This window comes from Ammospiza nelsoni, chromosome 3, assembly GCF_027579445.1.
Source record: "Ammospiza nelsoni isolate bAmmNel1 chromosome 3, bAmmNel1.pri, whole genome shotgun sequence".
NCBI lineage: Eukaryota > Metazoa > Chordata > Aves > Passeriformes > Passerellidae > Ammospiza > Ammospiza nelsoni.
The window spans coordinates 100,179,468-100,207,419 of NC_080635.1; the positions used below are offsets into that span (position 1 = coordinate 100,179,468).

The following is a 27,952-nucleotide window of genomic DNA, read 5'->3' on the forward strand; positions in this document are numbered from 1 at the left end:
TGCCTATTTTAGCACATGTTTTTAACTTCAACTCCTCATGGAGATGGGAGGTCCTTGAGCCTGCTGCATGTTGTGCAAGGAAGGTTGGTGCTGCTGTGGTGCTGAAAGCAGGCTGTTCTTTGGGGTGCAGTGGGGTGCTTCTCATTCCTAGGCATGTAAAATGTCATGGCCTATAGGATATGGCTCAGCTCCTTTTCTCTACGATTCGGTGATGACCTACATTAACATATATGTGTGTTAGTTGTTTTAGTATTGCCAAATATCAAAGATTTGGTGGAAAGTTGCTGCCATAAGAACTTCTAAGAGGATATGCAATACTGTTTTGTAAGAGCTGTGGAGCCACAATCAGCAGCTGTATCTCACTGATGAAACAATCACAGAGGGGTAACTGAAATAGCTAAGAAAATTTATCAGAAAAAGAACACCTTGGAACTACAGCTATTTCTCTAAGTTCTCTCAAGATGCTCTGGTGCGGTCATATGAAAATGACTCCTCAGCTCTCCATATGGACAATGAGTCATTCTAATGTCAAATGCCCAAAGCCTGAGGAAATTGCAGGTTTGTTGTTGCTGAGTCATAATGGCATGTACATCTTGCAAGCTTCAGCTGGCATGCAGGAAAGAGTAATATATACCACTTGCTTCTCAAATCTTTTCTTGTCTCAGCCTATTGGGAGGATTGTCTGCTTCGGAGAGGTCGTAGAGAATAATGTTAGGAGTGTCCTCAGATGATGCTTATTTCCTGTTTGCTACTTGAGCTACTAATTAAAATGGAATGCTAAGAGGAGTGTAAATGAGTATTATATAGAATGGGTCATTAATGACCTTTTACACTAGTCTGGCATTTCTACTGAAAGATCATTTCCCCTGCTGCAACAGTGGAAGGAGATGCAGCAGGGTGAGAGCTCTGTCTGTCTGTTGCACATGTGTGAGCACCACCACTCACTATGCACCACTGAAAACAGCTTCCATTCCAATTTTAATTGTTTATACCTTTCTGAAGCACTGAGTTTAAGTCAAAATGTTTCATATCTTTCCTGTGTTTCTGGATGAATTCCGGAATATTTCAGTCAAATAATTCAGCTCCTTCAATAAATGAGCCTAAGAAAAAGGTGCCACTTTACTCATGATAATACTTTGAGATCTGTTCTGTAAAGTTCTCCAGCACTATTCTGCAGGTATTTTAAATTTGGCAAAGAGATAGATCTCATGTCAAAAATAAGCCTTCCTGGAGTTGCCTACATGATAGGTTAGCAAAAGCCCAGTATGTTCTCAATTTCCTGAACTGGGACGAACCTGGCCAAACAGCATGAGAAAGGCAATTTTCTTTTGATACAAAGGCTCATCCCAGGCCTCCGGTGATGGTAAAGGACCTAGAAACAGGGCAGTGGGCAGGACTTTTAGACTTGCTAATGTGGGGAAGGAGTTATGCTTGTGTCTTCACAGGTCGCCACATTAAATTTGTTTGCATCGTCCTGATTGGCAAAGGCACTGTGAGTGTCTTACCCCCTACTGGACAGCACAAATGCATGGATCACCCTTGCAAATGCTACACACACTGATACTGTGTGCAGCTCTGTGGCAACCCCTGGGGATCCCTTTCACACGTGGTTCATAGGGGTACCCACTGGCGAGGAGCGTTTTGGTAAGCTGTACAACGTGAAATTGCCTGGCCCCAAGGATATTGCAGCCCAGGTGGTGGTGCCAGGACCCCTGGTGAAAGAACACAGGATGGGATGAGACATGGTACAAACATCTGAGAAGAACGCACAACTTTCCAGCTTTGCTCTCGCAGCCACAAGAACTAGATACGCTAGGGGCTTTGCAGGCCTTGCTATGCTTTTACATTGAGGATACATTTGATGTTCTTATGAACAGTGTTAACTTTGATGTCTCTCCTAAAGGTATTTTCAGCAATACTTCCTTGTGGTATAATCAAATCTTGGAAAGTCCCATGGCATCAGTGCTATTGCTCTCCCCTTGGACTTGTTCTTAATGTGTAGGGAGTGTATCTGGAAAGGCATACCAGGCAAAGCTGCTGCTCTATTGGCCAACTGACCTTGTTTCATCCAAATCAGACAGCTCTAACAGCTGCAATTCAGCACTGGGCCAGGTGCAGCACATGGGTTCTCAGAGAGAAGTGGGATCCGACAGTGACTTTCTGGAACACTGCAGAGTGCATCTTAGGCAGCTTGATACCAGCAACTGGTACTGCTCACACTTTGTCTTCATTAAACAAGCTCAGCTGTGGCTTGCAGAGGAAGCTAACACCACTAGTGCCACTCTTTCAGCAATGCCAATTGATGTTAAATCGGTGCAACACGCAACACTGCAAACAAGGCAGCCATTGATTTCTTACTGCTGGCTCATGGCCATGGGTGCGAAGATTTTGATGGCATGTGCTGCATGAACTTAAGTGACCATCCAAAGTCCATTCATAAGAGTTTCAGCAATCTTAAGCAGCTCACTAAACTGCCACTGGAACACAATGAAGGTGATTGGTGGGGGTGTCTTCACGGCTCGACAGCCTCAGCTTCAAGGCATGGCTTAAACACTTAGTAATGTATAGCATAGTTTTCCTCTGTGTGTTCTTAATGATTGTGAGATACACCCCATGTATTATATCTTGTGTGCAGCAAATGATCAATAGCTGTCTTGATAAGATAATGGCTTTACCGGCGCAGACAGTTTTAGCTGTGCAACACATAAACAAAGAAGAGGGAATTGTTACCCATAGGTAAGGCTTTATAAAAGAAAGGCCTTGTAACATGGCTCCATGTTACTTCTGCTATGGGAGAGTGACTGAGCTGAGACAGCGGTAGAGAGACATGAGAGATGTGAGAGACCTGCTGTGTGACAGCCACATGTCCACACCCTGGGGCATGGTGATTGACTGACTTGGGCCTGTTGTGTTGTGTTAGCTGGTGATAACCAGCTAACTGCTTAAAAAAGGCCAGGTTTTTGGCAAAAAAGAGCAGAACTTTGTACCTGCCTGGGGTCCCTATGTTGCCCATTACTGCAACACCTTCCTTCCTGCCGGTGAAAATCCTCCCAATGTTTTTTGAGGTCATAATGATTATGTCAATTAGAATTCATACAGGTTCAGGAAAGTTGTGAGCAAGCTGTAGCTTTAAGCTTTTTAGAAATGTTCTGCAAAAAAAATTTGCAAGTTTCATTGTTATTTTAAGCCATTGCTTTACCCTTGGCTGATCAGGTGTAACACATGTACTTTTCTCACAGAATAAACATGCTTCTGTCACTGACTTTGGGTGAACTCAGAAAATCTTTCCACGTCTTGGAACACTTTTAACCCTATCCTGGCTTTCAGTGCCTAGAAGGGGAACCAACCTAGAGTAGTGCTTATCTGAGAAAAAGAAAGAATTGCAGAGCACTTCTGTCCATGCAGTTTGCCTTGGAGTCTTCACTGCAATGCAGGTCAGGCTCTTCTTTGCTGTTTTTGTAATGACTTTTGCCTCAGGCTCCTACATCTAGAGTTCTTATGCTCAACCTGCTATATGGATCACTAGAAAAAAAAAAAGTCTTCTAAATTGCACCAAAACAGTAGCGAAGAAGTGGAGATTTGGCACCTTCTCATTTAAGCAGATAGGGAATCTTTCCTCATTACTTCTCTGGATTATATTTGTAAGGTCAGGAACTTGTTGAAGATGAAAGTATCTAGGAAAAGCATTCATCATTAGAAATAGCTACAGGGTAAAGGGAGTTATTTATGAGTGGAAATTTGAACCATTGGGCTGAATATGGGAAAGAAAACTTGCCTATGGCACTGCAAGTAATTTGCTTAGAGAAGACATGTTAGGTCTGGCCTGATAAGGCAGCGAGGAAAATCAGTCAGAAATTACATCTACACTATGTCTTTATTTAACAATCTATGCCAATTTTGTTTAGCTTATTACAAAAAGCTTACAGAGATTCAAAATGCACTAAGTGATGACCTCTGGACTATGACACAGAGGGGGAAGTCCCCCACTGCTCTTATCAGAGTATCAGGAAATGATCTGGCGACCAAATTCTTTCAAAGAGCCATGGCAGAGCTCATAGGAGCCACACATTTGATAGCCTTTTATGTGCTACACCATCTCCTCCTCACACACACTGGACTGTTGGATTAAATGCAAATGAGTACATAAATACTGCCAAGAACAGCTCTTGAATCCTCAGGCTGATTGGAACTGCCTCATTCATGCTCTTATGTCTAATAGCTTGTGCCTTCCAAAATTGGTTTGACATATTTAAACCACTTATTATAAGTGATCCCTGTCCTGTTCTGAGCCCTGAATGCCACCTGGCACATGAGCATGTACAAAACACAGTCCTTTATGGGCCAGGAAGGATGATGGAGCACGAGTGCACTACTAGAGGGTTTGGGTGTGCCTTCAATCCATTCGTCTGTCGTGCACATGGAAGTTTCCATACCATTGTTGGAATACTTGTTATAGTTTAAATCATCCTTATTTAAAAGATTAAAAGAACAGTAAGGACAATATATTAATCTATTTGCATGGCCTTGACCTAGTGGTCTTTCAGTGGTTAGGGTAGAAACACTAAATGTGTGTATTAGGAGGCATCAGAGGCAGTACATTCAGCTTTACTTTGTCCAGTTCCTACCTCCACTAGGTAATGAGTATTTCATTCAGTGGCTCAGTCTTAGAATGTTTGCCTGAAGCACTAGGACAAATGCTAAATGACATTTGTGAGATCCACTTCTATTACCTGGCTCAAGTAAATGTGCAAAATTGCAGCAAGAAGGAACTCTCAGTATATTCCCTACTGCAGTATGTGCTGCTGCATGTGTTGACTGCTTTTAGCTAGCATGGTTGGTTTTTTATAGCCAAGCCTCTTTTGTACAGCTGCAGATACAGTCCCAGTAACAGAACCTATGGAACAAGCCTCTGATTCTTTCCTCTGCCTTCTAGGTATGGACTGTATTATCACCCCAATAAGTGTGTAAGAAATACACTGGTTTGTGGGGGCAAATCTGTTTTCTAGGACTACTGTGCTCTATTGAAAACACATCCAGATTACTTGTAACTTGGATAAATGCCATGCATTAGTCACCTACGCAATACCATTCTCCAATTCTACAGGGTAAAGGGTGAAAACCTTGGTGACACCAATGTATTTTTTTAGAGCAATAGAAAATGCATACTCAATTACTTTGCAATGTTTTCTAACTTTTATCACTGTTATTTGAGACCAGTTCTTGGTTTTGTTTTTAATAAATAGATCAGTCATCCTTAATTCATCTCTGAAGCAGCAATATGTGCAAGAAAACAGTGTGTGAACATCCTGTAATTAGTCCAGGCTTACGTACATACTGTATTATACATAGATTTAATAATAATAAAATATGATAATTATACATATACAGTAATATATGATAGACTTAATAACAATGTCATGGCTGGGTATCCAGGGCCTTCCGTACTTTAGCATTCTTTTTACCTTAATCATCTACCCAAAGTCATAACTTTGAATTGTCATTGGTTTTTTGAGTTAACATAAACAGAGTGGAGGGATAGTCATCACAGGCTGTTTGGGTCACCTGTCTCTGTGAACCTCAGTAAATGGCATGAGTTCATACTGGGGTGAAATTTGGTATCAGAGGATCACCAACAATAAGAGCAGTGAGGTATGTGGATGAAAATTTCAAATAACATCTATTTGCCTTTATAAATTTGATTCTTGCTACTCAGGCCATGACAAAGAGGTTACTTAAACTGATTTAATGAGTTCCTAGTATGTTACCCTAGAGATGGAACAAAGAAAGAGAAAGTCACTTCTCTTTTGAGATCCTAAAATATTTAGGCAGTTCACACCCACCTGTTTCTATCTGATTGACGGTATGTAATTTTCCAAATTTGGTAAAGCTAAACATTGAGTTTTAAAGTTAAGCTACTAGAAGAATTCTTCTCAAGACCAGGAGCCCTACTGTAATGAATCTTGTAAGAATTTATTTCTAATGAGATTTTCAACTGTGATGGCAAGTTAATGGCATGATAACAGGACTTACAGCCACCTGGAACACTGTTACAGAGGGTTGAAATACATCAAAGAGAAAACATTCAGCAGAAATATGTTTAAGAATATCAAAAGGGTTTGGTTTTTATTTATTTTCCTGAAGAGACAGTAAACATTCTTACTTATTTTCATTTGTTTTGGGACACCACCTAAAGACACTGGATATCCATGCCTAAGTCCATGCCTAGCCTGACACAGAGATGATTTGAGAAGAGTCTGATCTTAATTGAATTTGATGTTGGTTGCTCTCACCACTGGCCCTCTCCTTCATTCCATTTCTAATCGTACTAACTTCATTTTAATGCAAGGAGAACCACATTACAAAATAGTGATGAATGTTGCAAAGTGGAATTGGCAATTCTCAACTATTTTTAGAAATTCCTCCACTGATAAGTGAAGAATGAAAAGGTACCGCAAATTATCATAACCCAGTTAAATAACTTGAATCATAAAGAGGTTTTCACTATTGTTTTTCTGGGAACAAAACCTGTTTAGAGATGAAGAGTGAATTGTGGGCTTCCTAATAAGCCTATTACAGAGCAAGATTTATGGCTAAATCCATCTGCATTCCTGCTTTCCTGCTAGCTATTCCTTGCACCTTTTCTTCAACAAAGGAGATTTCTTTTACACAAAATCTGAGTACTTTTTCTTGTCTAAATAATGTCAGATGTTCCTCTGAGTTGCAATCCAAGCATCAACTTTATCAAGGTATTTCGTACTCGAATTAACATAATTTCTGAATTAATGTTTTTAAGCTTTTTTACATAAACAATAAATTTGTGAGGATGGTGCCACCTAATGTAAGTAAAGAACATGGCAGCTACTTTTAGTTTGATGCTGTTAAATTACCAGCAGGAACTGAAAGATTAGGAATTTAGTACTCCCTTCTGTTTCCTCTCACACTACCTTGCTTTCGAGGCTTCCTTGAAAACATGATATAAATGTGTATTTTAAATGAAAGTAGAGATTCCTAATTTTACCCCACTGCATCTATTCTATGCTAATTTGAAACCTGACTGACAGAAAAGATGGATAGAAAACAACCTCAATATAAAGAATACAATTTTTACCAGGACAGAGATTAAAGCTGTTTCTCCCTCTGTCCGGAAGAATCTTTCACTAGTTATAGAGATTTAAGCTTATACTTCTCTTTATCTGACCCAATGATTTTTTAATCAGCTTACATCAAGCAGAGCAATTTTAACAAGGAGGACTAAACATCTTTGTCATCTATTCATTTAGCAACAGCAGTTGTTTAGAATAGAATAGAATAGAATAGAATAGAATAGAATAGAATAGAATAGAATAGAATAGAATAGAATAGAATAGAATAGAATAGATCTAGCTGGAAGTGATGTACAATCCAACTGATCCAACTGATTGATTACTTCAGGACTGACCAAAAGTTACAGCATATTATCCAGGCCATTGCCCAAATGCCTCTTAAGCATTGACAGTGTAGGGACATAAAACATATTTAGGAAGCCTATTCAGTGTTTGATTCCCTCTTGGCAGAGAAATGCTTCCTACTTTTGAACCTCACATTTTTTAATATATATCAAATACAGATTTGAATCTGTATTTTTGAATATATATAAAATACAGATTTGAATCACTAAGCATTTGAACATAGTTATTAAGGGTGTCAGTAAAGGGGGCAGAATTACATGTCTAAATCCATTCAGGCATAAATTGATTTCAAATCATATCTATTGTACCCTAGATAACTGCACTTTATTGAATTAAAAAGGAGTATGCTCCACTTGTGAACACAAATAATCTACTAAGGAAAAAGGAATATGAATACAAGTAAGCCAGAATGTTCTATGCCTGCAGATGTCATAAAGGAGAATTTACTCTCAGAGTGGACAGATTTACTGAGGAAATCAAAATAAAGGATCTGGAACTATGGTGTCAAAGCACAAATACATTGAAACATCTAGGTAATTAGGTTATAAATCTTATATCAAATTTTAATCATCAGAAGTGCCAAAGTTTAAATTAAGCATAACACCCAGTGCAGCTATAGAATGCTAAAAGTTATTGCAAAGAAAACCTTAAAGATAACTTCCTCTAGATTCCAGGTGTTACCTGAAAGTTAGTGGATATAAAGAGCTTTTTACAAGCAGATATATTATGTGGGCAAACGTGTTTTTTTTTTTTTTTTTTTTGTTTGATTTCTTCAATTTTGCCAATTTATAAGTGCAAATAATGTAGCAGATGCTATTAATTTATCATTATTTATCTCAAAAATATGTACTTTTTGGACATATAATTTGGAAAAATTTGGATTGTAGAATAAATGGCATTGAATATTGTTAGTATACTCAGAGTGCATACTAAATATCATCATTTTAACATAGTGCTTTCAGTGATTTGCATAATTGAGTACTAAGAAAGTGCTGATGGTTCCTCAGGAAAAATACTTGACAAATCATCTGCCATGCAGGCTATGTTTGCACTATGGGTCAGTCTGATCCTGTTGTACTTGAGGGATGCTTCTCCCTTTACTTTTTCTTTCTAATGAGATTTTCAACTGTGACGGCAAGTTAACAGCATGGAAATAGGACTATAGCCACCTGAAGCACTGTTACAAAGGGTTGAAATGTGTCAAAGAGAAAAACATTTAGCAGAAATATGTTCAAGAATATATGAAAGGTTTCTTATTAATTTTTATTTCCCTTAAGAGACAGTAAACATTCTTACTTATTTCCATTTGTTTGGGGGCACCACCTACAGACACTGGATATTCATGCCTAAGTTCATGCCTTGCCATGGAGCACCTCTCACTGTAGTGTTAATACACTTTAATGGCAGCTGGCCATCTGCTTTAAAGTGGGACAATTTGGAAGCTGTGTGGAAGTACATCTGAACTCTCATCTTAAGTCTAAGTAAAAGGCCAAGTCTATTAAGTGACATTTTCTTCCTCTTTTTCCAGCAAGCAGGGGTAATCCTGGAATAATCAAAGTGATTGAGGTGTGTGATGGACATTGTGCTGTGTTTTCCTGGAGGATATGCAAGGCATGTGAACAAAGGCCATAAGATGCCATGAATTTTCTCCAACCTTCTGCTAAAATGGCGTTGGTAGGTGTAATGCCAAAAAGCTCTTTTGATTTATTAAAAAAAATATGGATGTTGATACCAATATCCAACTGTGATGGACAAAGACTCTCTAACAGTTTAAAATTAGAAAGTGTATGTTTATTGTGATGCTCCCAAATACACACCACCATTTACTGGTGATTAGAGAGCCCTTTTATCTATACAAGTATTGAATACCCAAAATACAAATACACATTCATAACTTTGGTGTCACCGACATATTTTCATAAAAATCCTCTCTTTAGGATTTTTTCCTCTTCTGGGAAGCTGAGGCCCCTGAAGAAGAATGTAAACAATGGTTATCTGCTGCTGTGGAATGCAACAGGTGCATCAGTGATTGGCCTTCTGTGAGTGTTTGGATTTACTGACCACTCACAGGAGAAGTTTCTTGCTTTCTGCCTGGACACAGAAATTTGTTGATTCGATTTCTTTTCTATTCTTAGCTTAGCAAGCTTCTGAACTTTTCTCTCTATTCCTATTAGCATAGTAATAATGTAATACATATCATAAATTAATAAATCCAGCCTTCTGATCATGGAGTCAAGATTCTCGTCTCTCTCTCTCACCCTGAGGAACCCTTGCAAAGCCATGTAACACTTTGGTACATCCCATTCTCTGCTTCGTATGGTAATTAGTTCAAAAGCTATTAAGCATGCACAGTTTGTTCCTTGAAATGGGTCAGTGGTCCCTTTCATGGGAAGGGGTCCCAAAATGAGGAAGTAAGTGAAGTATTCCTCGTTCTGACCTTTCTACCTTCTCAATGCAAATATGGCAAATGAACCCTTGGTAGAACTCCTACTCCCTGTCTTCAACTGGTTTCAGAACAGAGGAGGCCTACAATTGTCTTATGTTCCTAAAAGCTACTTATCAGTTTCTATATTCTTCATTATAAACCCTGCTAACCAAATATTGTGTTGACAATCAATCAGTTATTAGTTACCTACTAACTCTTAACTTCACCAAGGCCTACCCATTTATTTTAATTAACTCCAATAAAGCTTATCTCTAACTAAAACCTTAGTTCCTCTAAAATCTCTAAATTCCTTAAAGTTTATGTCTCACTTGAAGACTGACTGTACATGGAAAAAGAAACCTGTGGAGGGTGGTGGCAAGTAACAAGAGGCAACAAGAGTCACATGATGAAGCACGGAGGAGGAAGGTGTATTGGGTAGGACTCGGAACACAGGAATTCTTCTCCTAGTCAAGGTCTTGTTTTGGTTCCAATTCAATGTGAGCACCATTTGTGCCTACCTTTTGAGAATGTAAAAAGAGAAAACCATATGAGGAAAATTTAAGAGGACCTAGGAGAAACATAGCTACAGTAAATGAGATTGCAATACAAATCTAAGCCCTAACAATGTGTTTTACTAGATGGCAATATGGAATTTAATTAGGTGAACTATTTTGTAAATCTTGATGCTGAATAATATATCAGCTGTAAAAAAAATGCAAGGAAAAAGGCCTGTGAATAGAAGCTACAGTGTTGTTTGGTAATGATGGCAAGGCACAGGGTTGGAGGTAAAAGAATAAATGTATCCTGTTGTTGAAGGAACACATTAGGTTAGATTTACTTGAAGGGATTTCACTGTTCGAATTCTGCATTTGGCTTTGTAATACTAGGCTTTGGATATTAGCACAGAATTTAATAAGTTTATGATGATGTGGGAGAGACTTAGTGAACACCTCCTTTTGCCAGCCTTGGAACTGGAGAGTTAAAGAGTCTTTTTTATAAAAACTCCTGCAACAAGTCCGCCAAAACTCATTGTAACCTGTATATCCTACAGTATTGTATTCTGTATCCATACTGTAACCTGTGTATCCGTACAGTAGTGCTGGCACCAGTCTACATTATAAGAATGTTAAACAGCTTTAGAAGTCTCTTTATCCTGAAATGGGAGAAAACATTTTTTAGCAACTGAATGTAACCTGCACTAGTTCGGAGAAAAAATATTTTCCTGGTGGAAGCTCCAAAGCCTGATTCTTTGCTGTTTAAAATGATGTTAATTCATATCTAGAAATTTTCCCCCCTTGGAGAACAAAATTAAATGGGAGGAGAGTACAAGCAGTGATAATTCTATAATTTTTTTTTAAATACATGAAAAACCCACTCTTTTGTTAGTAGCTGGAATCAGAATTGGTTTGAAGCCACAACGATGCTGATGTCTGTCTGAAGGCTCCCATCACCTCACCAGCAGATCGCTCCCCTGAGCTGGCTGTTGTTCACCACAGTAGCTGTCACCAGAGAAATTGGTTCTCTTTTTTAGATGCTGAAGAGCTACTCATGGGATAAAGAGCAGTTTGCACTTTCTCATTAGCACTTATTCATCATAGACAGTGCATACAAAGTATCTATAGTTAAAGTATTAAGTAACCACTTTGGTGACATTTGTTCTGTATTATATTTCTGAAGTGTCTAGATTTTTATATTGGTATTTGATAAACTACGTTTGAAGCCCTGTATATTTAAATTAAACAATTATCCAGACTCATTGTATCAGTTCTACATTCTAAAATAAAGGGATTATTTTGTGTAAATCTTTGCTTCTCCTCCAGAAAACACCTTTTTGAGCTGTTCTTCTCAGACTCCCTTTCCTGTGATGACACAAAGAATATATATGAATATGAAAATATTAGTCTGCACCATACATGCCCTTGAGAAATTTGGTTTACTTTTAATGATGTTAAAAACTGCTTTGTAGTCAGTATAGCTGGAAAAAGAACATTTTTAGCATATTTATGCTAATGTCAAATTGAAACCATCTCAAGGCCTCTCACACCTACCTGAAAGGTTTAAGGACTGGAGAAGGTTCCTCTCTAATGAATTGGAAAAGGAGGAGGGGATGAAAGATGGGACAAGCTTTTTAGGACAAGCCTAAGAGGCAGGTCTGCTCCAGCCCATCTCATCTGTCTCCCAGGAAACAAGGGGTGGCTGAGCATGGCATGGCTGTTTCTCACAGCTGTGTTCCTGATCAAGAGGTAAATATTGCTCCCTACTTTTTCACCCTTTCTTACTGTGACCAATGCTAAACTGGGTTTTCAGGAATTTGGAATTCACTACTTATAGTGTCTCTTATGCACAATTCAATGATAAATGTAAAATAAACATGATTCCATTAAATTTATTTTCCCTTTTCTCTATTGTCAGAATACTTCTCCCTCAGAGGATGCCTTCCTCTGTAGGTTTTTTTTTGGGGAGGGTTTTCTTTGTTTTGGAAAGACTGCAAGACTGCAGAGAGGTTTGTTTTAGGAAGAAAACTCCCATATCCATTTGAAAGCAGGTTTTTACAAAAGCTTAGTTACAGAAACTGCCTTTCTGAATGTATTTATAAATAATAAATGTATTTATTATATTTTTTAATAAACCCCTGGATTTTTCTCATGAGATAATAGTGATTTGTCTTATCTTATTTCCCAAAGGTGGGAAGATGATGATTGTTACTGACCAAACAACGCTCTTTGCACTAATCTGTGTGTTGTGGTAGATCTGAAATAAGCTTCTATCAGTTTCTGGATCTGATTCTCAGATTCTCCAATCATGACAGTTTCTCTGAAACCAGCAGCACCTTGCAGGCAGATCTTGGCAGAGAACTCCCTCCATCTCCTCTTTCAGTCTATCCACAAAGCAAAACAAAACAACACTTTTTTAAGAGGATGTAATAAATACTTGAGATGGAAATAGTTGATTCTTTCAACATTAATGAAAGGATTGTTTCTTTCTAATGATGTTCACAAGATTGGCGCCTCAATTACACTGTTTAAAGCAGAGGTTTCTCTTTCTTGTCTTTAGGATCTGTTTAGCAGAACAGAGTAGAACTGACTGTGAAGTGTGCCAGAGATGTTTTGTACTTGCAAGAATGTAATGAAGTTAATTAAAAATATGTATAAATTAATCAGATGTACACTCACATAATAATTTATTCTGGATAACTTCTGTGGTAGTTATCAGGCTTGATCTGCCACTTGAATCAGAACTTGTCTCAGTTTATTCAGGGTAGTTTACACACAAATTCTGAATACCTCCAAGAATGGATATCCCACAGCCTGTCTGGGCAACCTGTGCCAGTGTTTGACCACTGTTGTTGTGAAGAACATTTTTATTACTCTGAAAAATGAGATTTTTAACCTGAAGTGTGTCTTTTTTAAATTAAGAACTGAGGTTGTTCCTGCTTGCATTCAAAATGGTAAAAATGGGAAGCCAGAAGAATTGTTGCTGTCTGGCCTCTGCCTCTCGGACAATTTGGTGTGAGTGGTCCTTCCTGCTCAGAAGTGTCCTTTTGACACAGCTCATCCTAGCAGGCTCACAAGCATCTCTGCCATGGCAGCCTGTAGGTCTATGACAGCTGTACATTGCCTAGAAAAGGAACTGTGCAATTGTGCCTACTGCTGTGTGGTGGAAGTCTGAGGCAAACACTTTTGAAAGAACTACTCTGAAAGCAAAATGCTGATTTCCATGCTATCTGACCTGTAGGAGCCTGATCCTATTGAATGATTTGAGTGTTGAGTTTTTTTAATGGCTGGCTGACAAAAGGTTAAGACATAAATAAGCCCATTTCTTGAATAGTAGTTGTTCCTGTTGTTGCCTGCTCTGGTCTGTGACAAGTGGGGCAGTTCAGAATGGGGTAGTTCCAGAAATTGCATAGATGGAGTCACAAATGTGGGATCTCTGGCCTACAAGAAAAGGAAATATTTTCAGAATCCCAGGTTGGGACTTGGGCACTTATATTTATGCATTGGACTGGTGATGCCCAAGATTTTTCTGAATTATAGCTCCTAATGCATAGTCATTATTTTGGGTAACAGAGTTGTTCTTTGTTTTTATTTTTTAGTACTAAAAGAATGCCAAACCTGAGTTTTCACATGGTTAAATGCCAATCTGAACATCATGTTTACTAGAATTTACTGAGTGATGGGTTGTCAGGTAGAGCTCCTGTAAGAACAACAATATGGCCATCCTTTAATTTTATGCCATCCAAAGGTATTTGAATGAATGGAATGTCAATTAAAAACAGTCCTTTGAATACATATTAAACCTGAAGAATAAAAAGAAAAATAAGAAAGACAAGCCTAACTATCTAATCTTGAAATATTTTTAGAAATCTAATGCAAAAAAGACCCCTCTCCAGTTCTAATACAGCCAAATGCATCACTATTAATTTACAACATGCAAGCCAGAATAACTGGCTGGTGCTGCACGTTGTTCTTGCAGTGTTCTGTGCCTTTCCAATCCCTGTTCATGTGCCTCAAAAACATACTGCTGTTGTAATGCCCAGTGTAGGTTTTACCTCTAAGGAGCCTGACAATAGCTTCTATTCCAGAACAGAAATGGCTTGTTACAGGACAAAAGCCTTTTGTGAGAAGAAAAGTTGAGCAAACCAGTTTTATGCTCAGTTGTCTTTGTTTCCAGGCAGGCAGCTTAATAATGTGTGTTTGTCAGTTTACTACTTCTGTGCTGTTCCAGAGAGCAGTGCTCCTGGCCATGACTCGTTGGGTTGCTCTCCATGGTTCAGCATCTGCGTGGCCTTCTGGGAAAAGAACTTTACAGCAATTCTGTTTGAACTAACCTTCATTGTGTCTGTGCCTATAAATATGGGATACCTTTCTACCAGACTCTTACTAGACCATTTCTAATGGTGACCTGAACTAGAATGAAGTGGACATGAACAAAAAAGAAGATCTTAGTCAGCAGGTAAGAGATTGATCATAAATTATTTCCAAGCAGATATAATGATATAAAATACTTCTTGCATCTACCTCAAGGTTTTAAGTGAATGTGTTGTTCCTTGTGAATTATGTGCAAGGCTCTTCATGCATGTATGTTGAGCATGGTCTGATTCTGAAGGAAATGGAGGTCAAAGACAGGGTTCTTTTTAAGCTGAAAACACTCAATTTGCTTTGGGAAGCAAGTCCAAGAGATTTTGACTTCCTTTTAATTTCATTTATAGCTTTATCAAAAGTAACAGAAACAGATGTCTGAAATCTGATGCTATTAATATTATTGGAGAAAAGTATTGGCTTTGACTTCATTAACCTAAATGAAAGCACTACAATCTGTGGATCAGGATCTGACCTGAATTAGAAAGTGACACTCTTGAGTCAGGCTACTGACCCAAATGGAAATGCTTAGTTTCTCTATAATTGCATTTTAAAGCAGATTCTAGTCCTGAATTCATACTTCTGTGGTCCGAAACCGCTGTGAAGGAAAGATCATTATTCATTTTGAGCTTATTCATTTTGAGCTTAATCATTTTGAGACTCTGCTTTATGTAGGGATTTTTTTTAACACAGTGCAGGTAACATAGTCAAGGGAAAGTAATTGCAAATAATCTTGTTACAAGGACAACTCTGTTGCTATGAAGCAGCAAGATAATCAACGACCTTGAGAAGCTTTTCTGGTAATTGTGTATGTAGTATGAAGCCTTTGAATGGGTGTAACAAACAATGGCAGATGTTAGATGTGAAAATAAGTAGCACAATATTGTGAGCTAACCTCACGAACCTCACTCCATTAATTTTCACATGAAGGATATTAATAATCTTGAGAATATTTAAAAGTTTCAAAGAAGGAAGGAGATTCCTTCTGCTCCTCACATTGCCACACATCTCCCTTGACCTACAGCAAGTTTGTGCTTCAACTTCTCAAACTGCAAAATAATGAGATGTACCTAACATTTATGCCACTTTCACATCCTTCACAACAAGGTTTTTGTAGCAGTAAATCACTCTCAAAGAGCCACTTTATCAAACAAGGTCACTGAGGGAGAAATTAGTCACAGCAATATCTTGACAAAGTATGTGATCCTCATGTTTGTTGCTTACAAACAATCAGTGACTCTTTATCGTCACACACACGCCTTGTTTTAGCACTGCACCCAAGAGCCAAATCCCCTCTCTGTGCTTGGAGACACTCCCAGAAATATCTGTGCTGTCCTCGGTACAACTCCATGCCCATATTCTGTCCTGGTTCAAATCTTTGTAGCTCCAGTGACTCCAGTGAGGCTTCATTAATTCCCAGCAGTAGATAATTTGTTCTTGCATCCTCTGCTCCTTCGCTGCCTGGTTGCTGGGGAAGCAGCAGGGCAATGCTTTCCTCCTGCCAGGGAAAGGGGCAGGGAAATCACTTGGACACAGAACTACTTGCTTTATGGGTACTCTTGTGTGAGGTCTCAAGCGGCACCTCCTGCTGACTTGACTTCAAGTATTTGAAATTCATTGCTACACAAAAAGATTAAATAAACTTGATGTACCAAACTGGGAGAACTGTAAAGAATTAGAATTGAATTAGAACTGGAAAAATTTTCAAACAATGAGAACAATATCCCATGTCAGCATGACCTGAACAACATTTTTACATTTTTTTAGACTGGAAACATTTTATTTCAGTTTTTCAACAGTGTTTTATATGATAAAAAAAAATATAACCTAAGTGAAGCAATTAACTTTTCATATATAAGAAAATTCATCCAACCAAACCCTATATACTTTTTACTTTTATTTTAGTTTCCCACGTTTTTCTACTTCTTAGCCTTACCAGATTTTGACATATATATGTTCTTTGCAAAAATAAACTTTCATTCTTGAAAAATCTATAGCACTGAGTCAAAAAGACCATCACAACTTGACCTCTTAACAGTCAGTTAATGATATGAAATAAAAAATGAGAAATGTGACTTAGTTCCTATTGTCGTTTGTTGAATGCTTGCATCACTTTTTTAGGTAGTCAGTAGCAGGAACATTGAGTTATTTTGTTGATTAGTTATACTAAAGCTCCTGCTAGAGTTCCACCTTGCCTCTTTCATCTTTTCCTTTGATAGAAATCCTTCTGCAGCTCTTATTCTAGAGTTACTCAGCTCCTTTTAAACTAACTCTTTTTCTCTCTTTTTTCCCTTCCTTTCAAATGCTTTACTGAGAGTTTACCTTTCTCATTTCCATGTCTCTTTTTGTCGATATGTTTTTGAGAGAGGTTTATAAAATACAATAGTGCTTGCAGTCTTGCCTGAAGTCATGACACTGATGCCTACACAAACAAAAAGTAGGAGAAAAATGGAAGGTTCCCTCTGCAGCACCTGAATTTGCCACATAGAACACTACAGATGTATTTTCAGTCACCTATTATAATATTTTAAGGCAAAAGTTCAAGAATTGCCCTGGATTTTCACCTGTTTCATGCACCACAAAACTCAGTATTTGTTATTCCTCCCAAAGGCAACACTTTACATTTCCAATGCTCTCAGCTCGGCAGGTTTACAGTTGAACTGCCTTTTGGCAGTGCTGTATTTCAAGATGTAGTTAATGCTTCACTTCAGAACTGTACAAAGCCCAAAAATGAACACAAACTGCTTAAGAAAAATTGCTTTAGATTTATATTTTCTGTGTTATCACAAGATATAGAATGTCCCTCAGATGTAGAATCCTGGTCGTGTGCCAGAAGCAGCGCTTAATCTGGTTAAGTAGAGCGAGCAATTTCATCTGCTGAAATAGTTGCCTACTGTTACTGTCCTCTGTTCTCTTCTCTTCCTCCCTGCATGGTGCCTTAACATGCTGCTGTAAAGCTTAAGCGTAGCCCTTATCTGTTGATAGACAGAGACATCCAGGCTCTTGTGTACTCAGAGCAACACAGCCGGCACAAAGTGAAGACGAGTAAAACTGTTATTTATCATTAATTGAGATTACCCATAAAGGGAAATGAAGTGTGATCTTACTCTTCCTGCCTCTTGCAGGACTTGCACTGGTCCTCCTCTACCTGAAACCTTACCAGTTTCCAGAGGGGATCAATGTATCAGCACAAATTTCAGCACTGGCACAAGTAGACCTAACAAGTAGACCTAGAAATCAGAGCTTGGGCAAGTACCAATAAATATCAATGAAGAATAACATCAGATAAAACTTTAGAAAGAAGAACCTAAATCTCAGGTCTGTCACACAATGTGGCTCACACTGTTTGTATTTTGGAGCTGATTCTTCTGGCAGGAATATTTGAATTGCTGCTCAAGCATTCACTTGCTAAGACAGAGAAGCAAATTTCAGAACTGCCAAGACCTCTGACTTAAGGTGCAAGCAAATTTTTGAAAATCAGCAAACAAAAATTAATTCATGCTGAAACAAATGTTGGGTAAAACAGCTTTAAAGTAGCTTATTTCCTAGTGCTGTTGATGCAGAGCAACAAAAACTGTGGGAGCACACAGAAAGGAAATTAAAAGTAGTCAGAATTTTTGCTATATTAATGCCATGACTGTTCTACTTTCCTCTCAGCGCAGCACGACACATGTTTCAATTAAATTAAGTAATGATTTATAGCTAGCTCACTGTATCTCTTCCAAGGCACTATATCACTTACCATCCCTGTCTTCTGCAGAAATAAAAAAATCCTTTCAAGAAATAAAAAGTTAAACAGACAATTCATAAGTCCAGTTCCTGGGTGGTCTCCCCTCTGTACCCATATACTAAGCCTTTTCTGATGGTACACACCACATAAACTACTGGACAAATAAGTCTAAGTCTGTGTTATATCTCATGCATTTGACTGTCTTAATAGGAAGAGATGATGTAGTGGTACCTTGCAACAAATATAGAAATGTTTATTTCACTGCAGAAAATGAAATGAAATGAAATGAAAATGAAAAATGAAATTTTCTAAGTGAAATTCCATAATGTCTGAGTTCATTTAGCAATTAAGAGTAATTTCCCTGCAAAAATGTACAATGGACCGAGGACCTAAAGTAATTAATAGGTTGTTTTCTGTATAATTGTAAGAGTTTTCTTTATTTGCAAGTAAAAATGATCACTGTTTTTGTTTAAGAGTAATGAGTACAGTATTTCTTTTGGGTCTAAAATCAAACTGCAGTACCATATCCTGGTTCTTCCTGGAGAATAAACCCTTTGCAAGCTACTATAGACACATCAGTTATTAGTGGTCTGTTGCAAAAGAAAAGTTCCATTTACAGACTTACAAGTGATCAGTCCTTCTCCTGCTCATGTCTATTCAGAAGGAATTTGTTTTGGTAAGGATTATAGTGTGGGAATAGTACCTTGTGTTCGTGAAATCCTTTAGAATGGTTAGTTATATGAATAAGTAGTTTTCTGACATTTTCCTTTAAACATTTATACAATCCTTTTCCTAATTTCATTAGAGGTGCTATAAAAAAGGATGAGCTCAACTTTCCTTCAGTCATTTTGCTGAATATTTTTCAGAGATCTTCAATATGGATAACAGGCAAAAATTGTGTCTATTTAAAAAATTTTCAATAGCTATCAGCATACATTATAAAGCAGAAATGCATATGGTGTTATGATTATGTTACTGGTTTTGAGTTACTCAAAGGAAACAAAAGAATTCTGAAAACCCCATAAATTGTAAATCAAGATATTTTGATGATGGCAGCCTCTGCCACAAAAGATATTAATGTAAATATTTGTCATAAATTAATGGTAATATAATTTTTTAAATTACTATAGCTTTCATAGCTGGAACTCTTGTCTACTTTCTCTCAAAAAATATTGTTACATGTTTAGAAATTAAATATTATGAATGTTTTATTTTAAGACCTGTGTTTTTCCATTTGGCAGACCCCAGTTCCTCTACCACTACTGTTTCTCCCTAAGCCTCATTCCCTTTTTGTATTACTAAGGAAAGTATTAAAATTGTGATTCTGAATTAAAATCTGGTTTTGTCCACTTTTCTTTTCAAAAAAGTTTTTTTTTATTGTGTTTCTATTCTATAATGATACAGAGCTGTAAGGATTAGGTCTATTCTGCATGGGTGAATGTGAAGAGGTACCAGCAAACACCCAGAATAATTATATGGGGTGTTTTAGGGTGTTTTATGGGAATAAACCAAAGCCCTTGGATGAAGAAATGGGTTCATTATCACAGAGTGCTAAAACTGGGGTAGGAGAGGATTTCTCTTGTGAATGCACCAGTGACTTGTTTGATTGCAATGGGCACCACAGGCACGTCCCTGCCAGGATATGTGTGTGGGAGTCAGGGGTTTGTTTATCCTCCCCACAGAGCTGCTGGCCAGCTGCCTGCCAGGCCAACAGCAGGGTCCCAGTGAGCTCCAAAGCAGCTGGACATACAGCCAGTGAGATCCAGAGCAGCTGGACATACAGCCAGTGAGATCCAGAGCAGCTGGACATACAGCCAGTGAGATCCAGAGCAGCTGGACATACAGCCAGTGAGATCCAGAATAGCTGGACATACAGCCCGTCATGGTAAACTGGGAGAGGCGGGAGGAAACATTCCTGTGAGCTCTTCTTTAGGAGAGAAGCTGTGAACCTCTTTTGACTACAAAATGATGGAAAATGGTATGGTGAGAAAATAGTAAAAAAGGGGAGGTCTTAATGAACTTAATGTAGGCCATGCTGCTTCATTCCATATGCACACTGGATGCTTCTGCCTTTCCTTCTACATGCTTTTGTCTTCCAAAAGAAATCACTTTTGCCTTACCCAGACTGGCATTCACTTTGCTTTTGTACAGATCCCTTCTTCTGGAAATCCAGAAATTGGAGAGAGTGCAGATTATTCCTTTGTGGAAAAGGTAAAGAATGGTCTCATTCAGAGGATATCCCTTGATTTCCCAGTGTTTTTACTGGTGCTAATTCCAGCCCAATCCAAGCAAGCCAAGTACTGTTCATGTCTCTTAAATACATACTTGAGTAGGCATTCATTAATAATATAACAGTTTGTGATTGGATATGCAGTGATTTTGGTTAAATTAAGTCTTTTATAAGACATTGTGAAATGAAGAATTCAATCACTATCGTGACAATTAATCACTCACAATATTGAAATCTGTGCAATTTTTTTTTTTAATTTGAAAGTGTCTTGTTTTGATTTCCTGTCCCTTTCCCTGTCACCATCAAATTAATCACACTTGAGATAAGATCAGGATATTTAGGAGAGATGGTGATCCAGACACTTGATGTATCTGGGCATAATGCAAGCACCTTACTTTTTGTAGCTCCTTTTCCCACTTTTTCCACAGGATTACATCCATTTTAAACTCTGCTCCCACCACTACAATATAAGCTATATCAGTATCATATATAAAGGTAAACATCATCTTCTTTCCTGTTTAAACATCCAAATATGAGTTTTTCCTTTTGAAACTGTTCTGAAAGTTATTTGTTGAAATTAAGTCCTGAAATTAATTTAAAAGCTGCTTATTTTCAGGTTTCAATTCTCACACTCATAAGAAGTGCCGGTGTTCTGGTTTCAGGGCAATAAATTTCCTTTATAAATACAAATACTTTTAATGTGACCAGGATTATACTTAATTGTAAGTATTAGAATACATTTTTTCAACTTTGAAGGGCACATTTGGTAAATGATGTCACACAATGTCGTATGTCTTGTATTATAATCTACTAAATCTGCCTAAGAGTAGTATTATGAAGGTGTTCTCTCTAATTTTGTTGAAAAACATAGGAAAAAGAATTCTGTGATATATTTTAAAGATCAAAAATAGTGTTCACTTTTGAGATTTCCATTATCAAGAAGTAGTGGAAGTACTACAAGGTGAATGCAGCAGGTGGTAGTGCTCCATTGCCGTGTTTGTGTCATTCATGCATGTTTGGTTGTATATTTTATTGCTGGTTACAGAACACATCTGAAAGTGACAATGATGAAGTTGATGGCAACAATATATGTGGTTTCAGAAAGAAAAAGGAAATCAAAGGTCCTACAAAGTATGTTCCTCCTCTAGAAAATGAGAAGATGGAGCTGTCCCACACCTCAAAAATCCCAGATCCTTGTCCACTTAAAGGAGCCACTGGTTGCTCAGAGCTGCCATCAGAGCAGTCTCTCCAAAACCCCAGTACCTTTCCTGCAGCACAAAAGGACAGAGGAGGTCATGACAATTCCAACTCTGGCAGCGATGGTAAAGAAGACAGGTGTGGAGAAACACGAGAAACCCAGGAATATGCAGATAGTGGGAAAAGAATATCAGGAAAAATGCATGAGGAAACAGATACAGCAGCCCAGATGAAGCTGCCCACAAGTGTGCAGCCTGTGAGAGGTGCAGAGAAAGGTCGCTGCAAGGAGGCAGCACAGAGGGAGAAGCACAGTGAGCAGGCAGGGGGTAAGCCAGGAGAACGGGGTGGGATGGAAGAAAACCTTGTCAAGTTTCACGTGACAAAGATGGGCTCCCTGGGAAGTGCCACATCCGTGCCAGGGAGCCGAACTGGAGAGGACTTCAAGGGGGCTCCTGGCATTTCTAAACGAAGTCTACAAGAGTTGAAAAACCTGCTGAGTGAAGGTCATCTGCCTTCTCATGGGCCCAATTTCTGTGGCAAGGCAGGCGGCGCTTTTGCTCAGAAATATTTGAAACCCCGGGAGGAAGCATCTGACAAGCAGGGCCGGCCCTTTGGGACTTTTAGTCCCCATTTTGGAGAGGAAAAGCAAAAGTATCTCAGCTTCCACAAGGAGGGAATGGGGCAGCAGAGAAAAACCGTCCTGGTCCTCAGCTCTGCCGGCTCTGATCAGCAGCAACCAGGGGGAAGCGATGTGGATCACCTTGTTCTGGGACTTCCAGCAGCTCCTACACCTGCAGACAGCACAGCTCCTGAGGTGCAGTTTGACTCCTCCCCAGGCCTCGACGGTAAGGATGCTTAAACATCACCTGCTCTCCCCTTAAAGAAAATGCTCCTGTTGTTTTGTGGTGTTTTGTTAAGCTGCAAATTTAAGTTGGAGCTAGTGCATGAGAGATCTGACACCTGTGGTTTCTGTGTGATCAGGATGGGTTGGATATTGTGCCCTATATCTATGATGCTTTTTCTATTTGTTTTTTTTAAGCAAGGCATTTATAAAGCCCAACTGCCTGCCCAAACCATTCATGCACAAGTGGTCATGTCTTTTTCACTAAAACTAAAATATTTCCTCATTTAAACTGAGTGAAGGCACATTTCCCAAAATTCTGCTACATACTGCAAAGCTCTGATGGCATCTGCACTTCTTAAAGCTTATTTTTTAAAAAACATTTACAGCAGTAGAAATTGTTCCAAAGTAGGAATGGTGTTTTCAATTATTTGTCTTGTGAGAGGACTGGAACGCAAAAAACATCTCTTGCAAATTATAGAGCAAGAAAAGCAAATGAGGCAGAGAAAACTTCCACTTATTTTCATGCTGTTCAGTAAGTCCATTTTGGAAGCGTTTGTAGAGACAATTAATTGCTACTAACAGGCTGTGATTTCTTTGTAAAAGCTTCTGGGCTGGATGGATCAACAAACTGAAAACTATTATTAGCTGTGATAATGTAATGGGTTTGAACAGTTTGTTGTTCTGTTTTTAGGAAGCACAAAAACACCAGTTTGTCAGTTGTATGAATATGAGATTAATACATTTCCATGGGCATCAGTACAAGATCACATCATCAGCTTTCCAGGACAGATATCTTGCCTTTTGACTTATCTTGCTAATACAAGAAATATGAATCTCTTCATTGATAAAATATTTTATCCATCATTAACTACATAAGAAAATGTAATAATGACAATGAAATGTTTACAATAATATTAATTTATCCTGCTTTTTTCAAGTCTCCTGACAGATGGATAGAAACCATGCTATAGATATTCTGAAAACAGACAGTTTGAACATGTCAATTGTTATCAGCTGCAGCAGGATTTCTTGGCAGACATTTTGTATTACCCAGTTTGAACAAGTCTGAAAAAGAAATCCATGAACAGTATCAGTGTTTATTCAAGGCACTGCATGAGAAATACAAAGATGTGAAAACATGCTTCACACTTGAACCACTCTCTATTCATGTCTGTTAGAATAAAAAGTTTAGAGCATTATTTCTCAGCCTGTTCTTGATGCTGTTCCCTTTCCAGACTACATTGTTTTTCACATTGTTAAAGGCTAGCAAAATTCATTATCAAATTTTAACAATACTGTGTTCTCATTGTCTGCAAAACCAGCAAGTATATTTTAAAACATAGGACTAATTATTCTTTGTCATAACACCACTTACAAGGTAGAGGGAACTGATGAGATTAGTTGTAGATTCCACAGGGAGATTTTAACCCAGTTGTAACCACTCAGCATGAAGTAGATAATTCAAGCTTTTTACCCAGTCAGTAAAGAGAGGCATTTTCTCTTCAGAGAGGTATTAGAGGTAGGTGAAAAACTGACCTCTGAAGGTGGGTGTATATTTCCACTCAGTGGGGAAGAAGCCCCGTGATGATTAGTTGAGGCCATTTGTCTAACTCTGAGATGTCTAAAGCTGCCTGGGATTAACCCTGCCCTGTATGACTGGTGGCAGTGATGGCTGTAGACACCCACAGGGGAGAAGTAACTATGAAGGGAGCTGGGAGAAAACTGTTTTGTCTCAGCAGAAAAGTATTCAGAATCAAAGGTTTTGGAATCTCATGGGGTTTGGGTTCCATTTGGCTTTGACCAAACAAGCTGTAGGTCTCACTGTGCATTCCAACTGGTTAATGGCTTGCACAGAAATAGTTTCTACTTAATAAGAACTGTATGTGTTCAAAAATTAATTTTCATTGAATACATTCATTAAGTTAACTGAAGAAAAGAAAGTTTTAGATAAATTTCTGCACTGTTTAATGAGCCTTTGCATAAAAGTATTTCATTGTTGCCTGTGGTAATTTATTGATTGATAAGATCAAATCCTAAACATTTTCAATTTTTTGGACTAAAACATTATGTTAATATTTCACTTACCAAAGTACCTGAAGTCTTGGATCTAAAGATATCTTGACTTTGAGTAGATCTGAAATACAATCTCCAATCATTTGCAAGTTTTCAAATATTTGAACTTGCTCAAATCAGAAGACTTCATCCCAAATGTTTGAAAAAAATTACAAGAAGTTATATTTCTGATCTACTCAGTGTTGAGATATGGTCAAAACAGGAATATACTTTATTGTTATAAAAGTACACAGTTAAGTGATAATCTCTAGAGATCAGCAGTTGATAGGTTAAAACATGTAGCTGAGTATCAGTGATTCAGAGTACATCAGAGGATTTATACACAGTCATGTTAGTTACATGGCTAACATCTCTCTAAAATGATAAATCCATATATTTTTTCCAAAATTCTGATCTGCATTTTGTCCATTTCTTGTCATATCTTTTGTAAAAAAGGTACTTGGGCATGGGAAGAAATAAAAGGAAAGAAGCAGACATGTAAGATACTCAGGTTAGTAAGAAAAATGTTACTTGAACAATGTCAGAGAAACTGGAGCTGAATCTAAAGCTAAAATCCAATCTAAAGCTAGAAAGGAAGAAAGAAAGGTAGAAACTAACACATGCAGCTAATTAGGTGAATATGCTGTCAGCACTACCCTGAATTTAGGAATTTTATTTGCTGAAGTGTCTATATCTGATAATGATGTGAATTTCTGCAAGTTGGTATGTAGTCATCAATTATCAGCTGCTTCTTAAGCTGTTCAGTGCCTGCATTCTTGGGAGACAAAGAGGGATGATTCCAAACAGTGAAGGATGAGAATAACAGTAAAAGATGCATAACCATTCATGGTATGTACATGCACACAGGATGAATTCATGCATGTGCTGCATGTGTGGTGTGTATAACACATAGGGTGGGTGTGTACTGACCTCTCTGAACTGAAATGTTACCCGGTGCTGCTCTGTATACTACTAAATTAGAATATTAATTCTATAGCGGCCAGAGAGAAGGCCAGAGGAAATAACTTTATTCAAGCAATATGAAGCACCCAAGGATCATGATGGCCCAGACTCTTGGTGTATCATCCCCTCTGACACAGGGGTGTGTGGGCTCCCAGAGCCAGGGACTGAGGGTGGCCTCAGCAGCCACAGGCACTCTGGGCACAAGGACCAGCCGAGCCTGGAGACATCCCACAGGCTGAGGAGAAATTGCTCTTCTGGACCTTAGGAAACTACATCACCCCCAGGTAGCTGTAGGTGAGCAAAGCACTGGAATAAGTCTCTCACTTGAGGCTTCAAATTTGCTTTGTGTGTCTTGGTAGGTAGCCAGGATAAAAAATGTTTTAAAATCTACTCAGTGCAGACTGCAGAGCTGGGCATCCAGGACAGCTCCCAAAGCAGCTCCTCTCAACAGCACTCATATTCTTGAGTATATGTCAAGTACATGGCCATGTAAATATGACCAACATGAGGCCAAGAACTGCTTGAGAGGAAACTGAAGAAAGCAAATATGTTTCAGCTATGGCTGCAGTGGCTGTTCAACCTAGAGACTGTTGAAATTTCAAGTGCGCAAGAAAGTCTGAATGCTTCAAGAATCACATGCTGACTCCAAACAATAAGTTCCTTTGTTAACTTGGCTTTTTAAAGAAAAATATATCAAGAAGATACTAGCAGGCTGTATTTCATACTTAGAAGTGGATTTCATCAATCCTACAGGAAATCTTGTTTTCTATCACAATATTAACCTCATATTTTTACTCTTGACTTGTTCAAAGCTCTTATTTTTAATAATGAGGCACTAACAAATGATGCTACCTAATATTTAGGGACAGAATTATCAATCCTTCAGCAAAGAAAAAGCCTAGGCTTTTCTCTTTTGACATACAAAAATTTGCTCACACAGTCTGAACCAAATTTCAACTCCCCATGTGGTTTCACTGTCCCTGTGCTCACCTGGAGGAGACGTCTGCCCCCACTGATTCTGCTCAGCAAAACCAGTCAGTCACAAGGAAACAGAAATGGAGATTTTTGGGAGCTGCAGGTGGACAATCAGGGAATATAAGTGGTCACTTCACAGTCACTGCCTCTGCTGTAATTCATGCAGCATCGCAATGTTTTACTTTGGGATTTAGGACTGCCTTTTTCACTTGGTGCTCTTTTCCACTTTGTGTGTGACACAATCTGTGCCATTCTTGCAGTTCTCCTAAAGTGAAGAACAAAAGATAAACTGTTCCTTCATGTTCTTTCCCCATGCCTTTTCTGTGGCTCAACAAAGTTTTTCTCTCTTTTTCTATGTTTTGAACAGAGTTGGAGCATAGCAGGGCTGAAGCTCAGCTCCTTTCTAAACCCTCTTGCTTGCCCTTATTTTCTGTTGAAAAACATATTTTTTTCCTTTTCCTTTCCTTTTCTTTACAAACTAAGCTGTATACAACTGACCATTTCTTTTTCACATAACAAACTCTAAGAACAAACCAAAATAACCAAAAACTCTTTAGTCCTTTATCTTCCATACTAACAGATGAAATCATCCTCCTCTATGACTCTGCATGATTTCCCATCTTTCCTCTTAATCTATATGAAAGAAAAATGCTCAGACAGGACTTCCATCCAGTCTTTCTGATCTATTTTGTCCTCTTTCAGCTGAGATTCAACTCATCTGTCTCTGGTATTTGTTGTAAGCTAGTCATGGCATGATTCTGTGAGAAAGAAGTGTATTCTGACAGTAATTCTTCCCACCCACTGGAGATGCTTGCTTTCTTTACAGTAATAGTTAAAGGTCCCAAAAATTGTTTGATTGGACCTAATGTAAGGGAAATGCATTCTTTGCTTGTTATGGCTGCCAGCTGCCTCTCCTTCTACAACATGTTAATGAAAAGTTTAGTCCTTACCTTCAACGCTGTACAAAGTCTCTTCCCTAATTAACCTTACTTCCCATTAAACATAGTTCTCTCTCTCATCCTGGAAGTGTTCAAGGCCAGGTTGGATGGAGATTTGAACAACCTGGTCTAGTGGAAGGTATCCTTGCCCATGGAATAGGCACCAGAACTAGAGGATCTCTAAGGTTTCTTTCAACCCAACCTGTTCTATGATTCTCCTGATTATTTTTAATTAGGACAAATATTTTTAGACCAGTAGGGACTTCCCAGTTTGCAACAGTGTATGCCTTG

The 27,952-nt window shown here is 38.3% G+C and overlaps 1 protein-coding gene across 3 annotated transcripts in view; it reads left to right on the forward strand.

Annotated features, from left to right (window-relative positions):
• Positions 1-27,952, forward strand: part of LGSN (lengsin, lens protein with glutamine synthetase domain) — a 60,020-nt gene that overhangs the window by 24,174 nt on the left and 7,894 nt on the right. The window contains exons 1-3 of one of the 3 annotated variants that reach the window (XM_059469487.1): positions 14,797-14,826; positions 20,614-20,673; positions 21,738-22,734. In XM_059469487.1, coding sequence (XP_059325470.1) covers positions 14,797-14,826; positions 20,614-20,673; positions 21,738-22,734 — 1,087 coding nt within the window. Of the gene's footprint in view, positions 1-14,796; positions 14,827-20,613; positions 20,674-21,737; positions 22,735-27,952 lie in introns of those variants that run through there. The other 2 variants (XM_059469488.1, XM_059469486.1) reach the window with 2 other exon arrangements.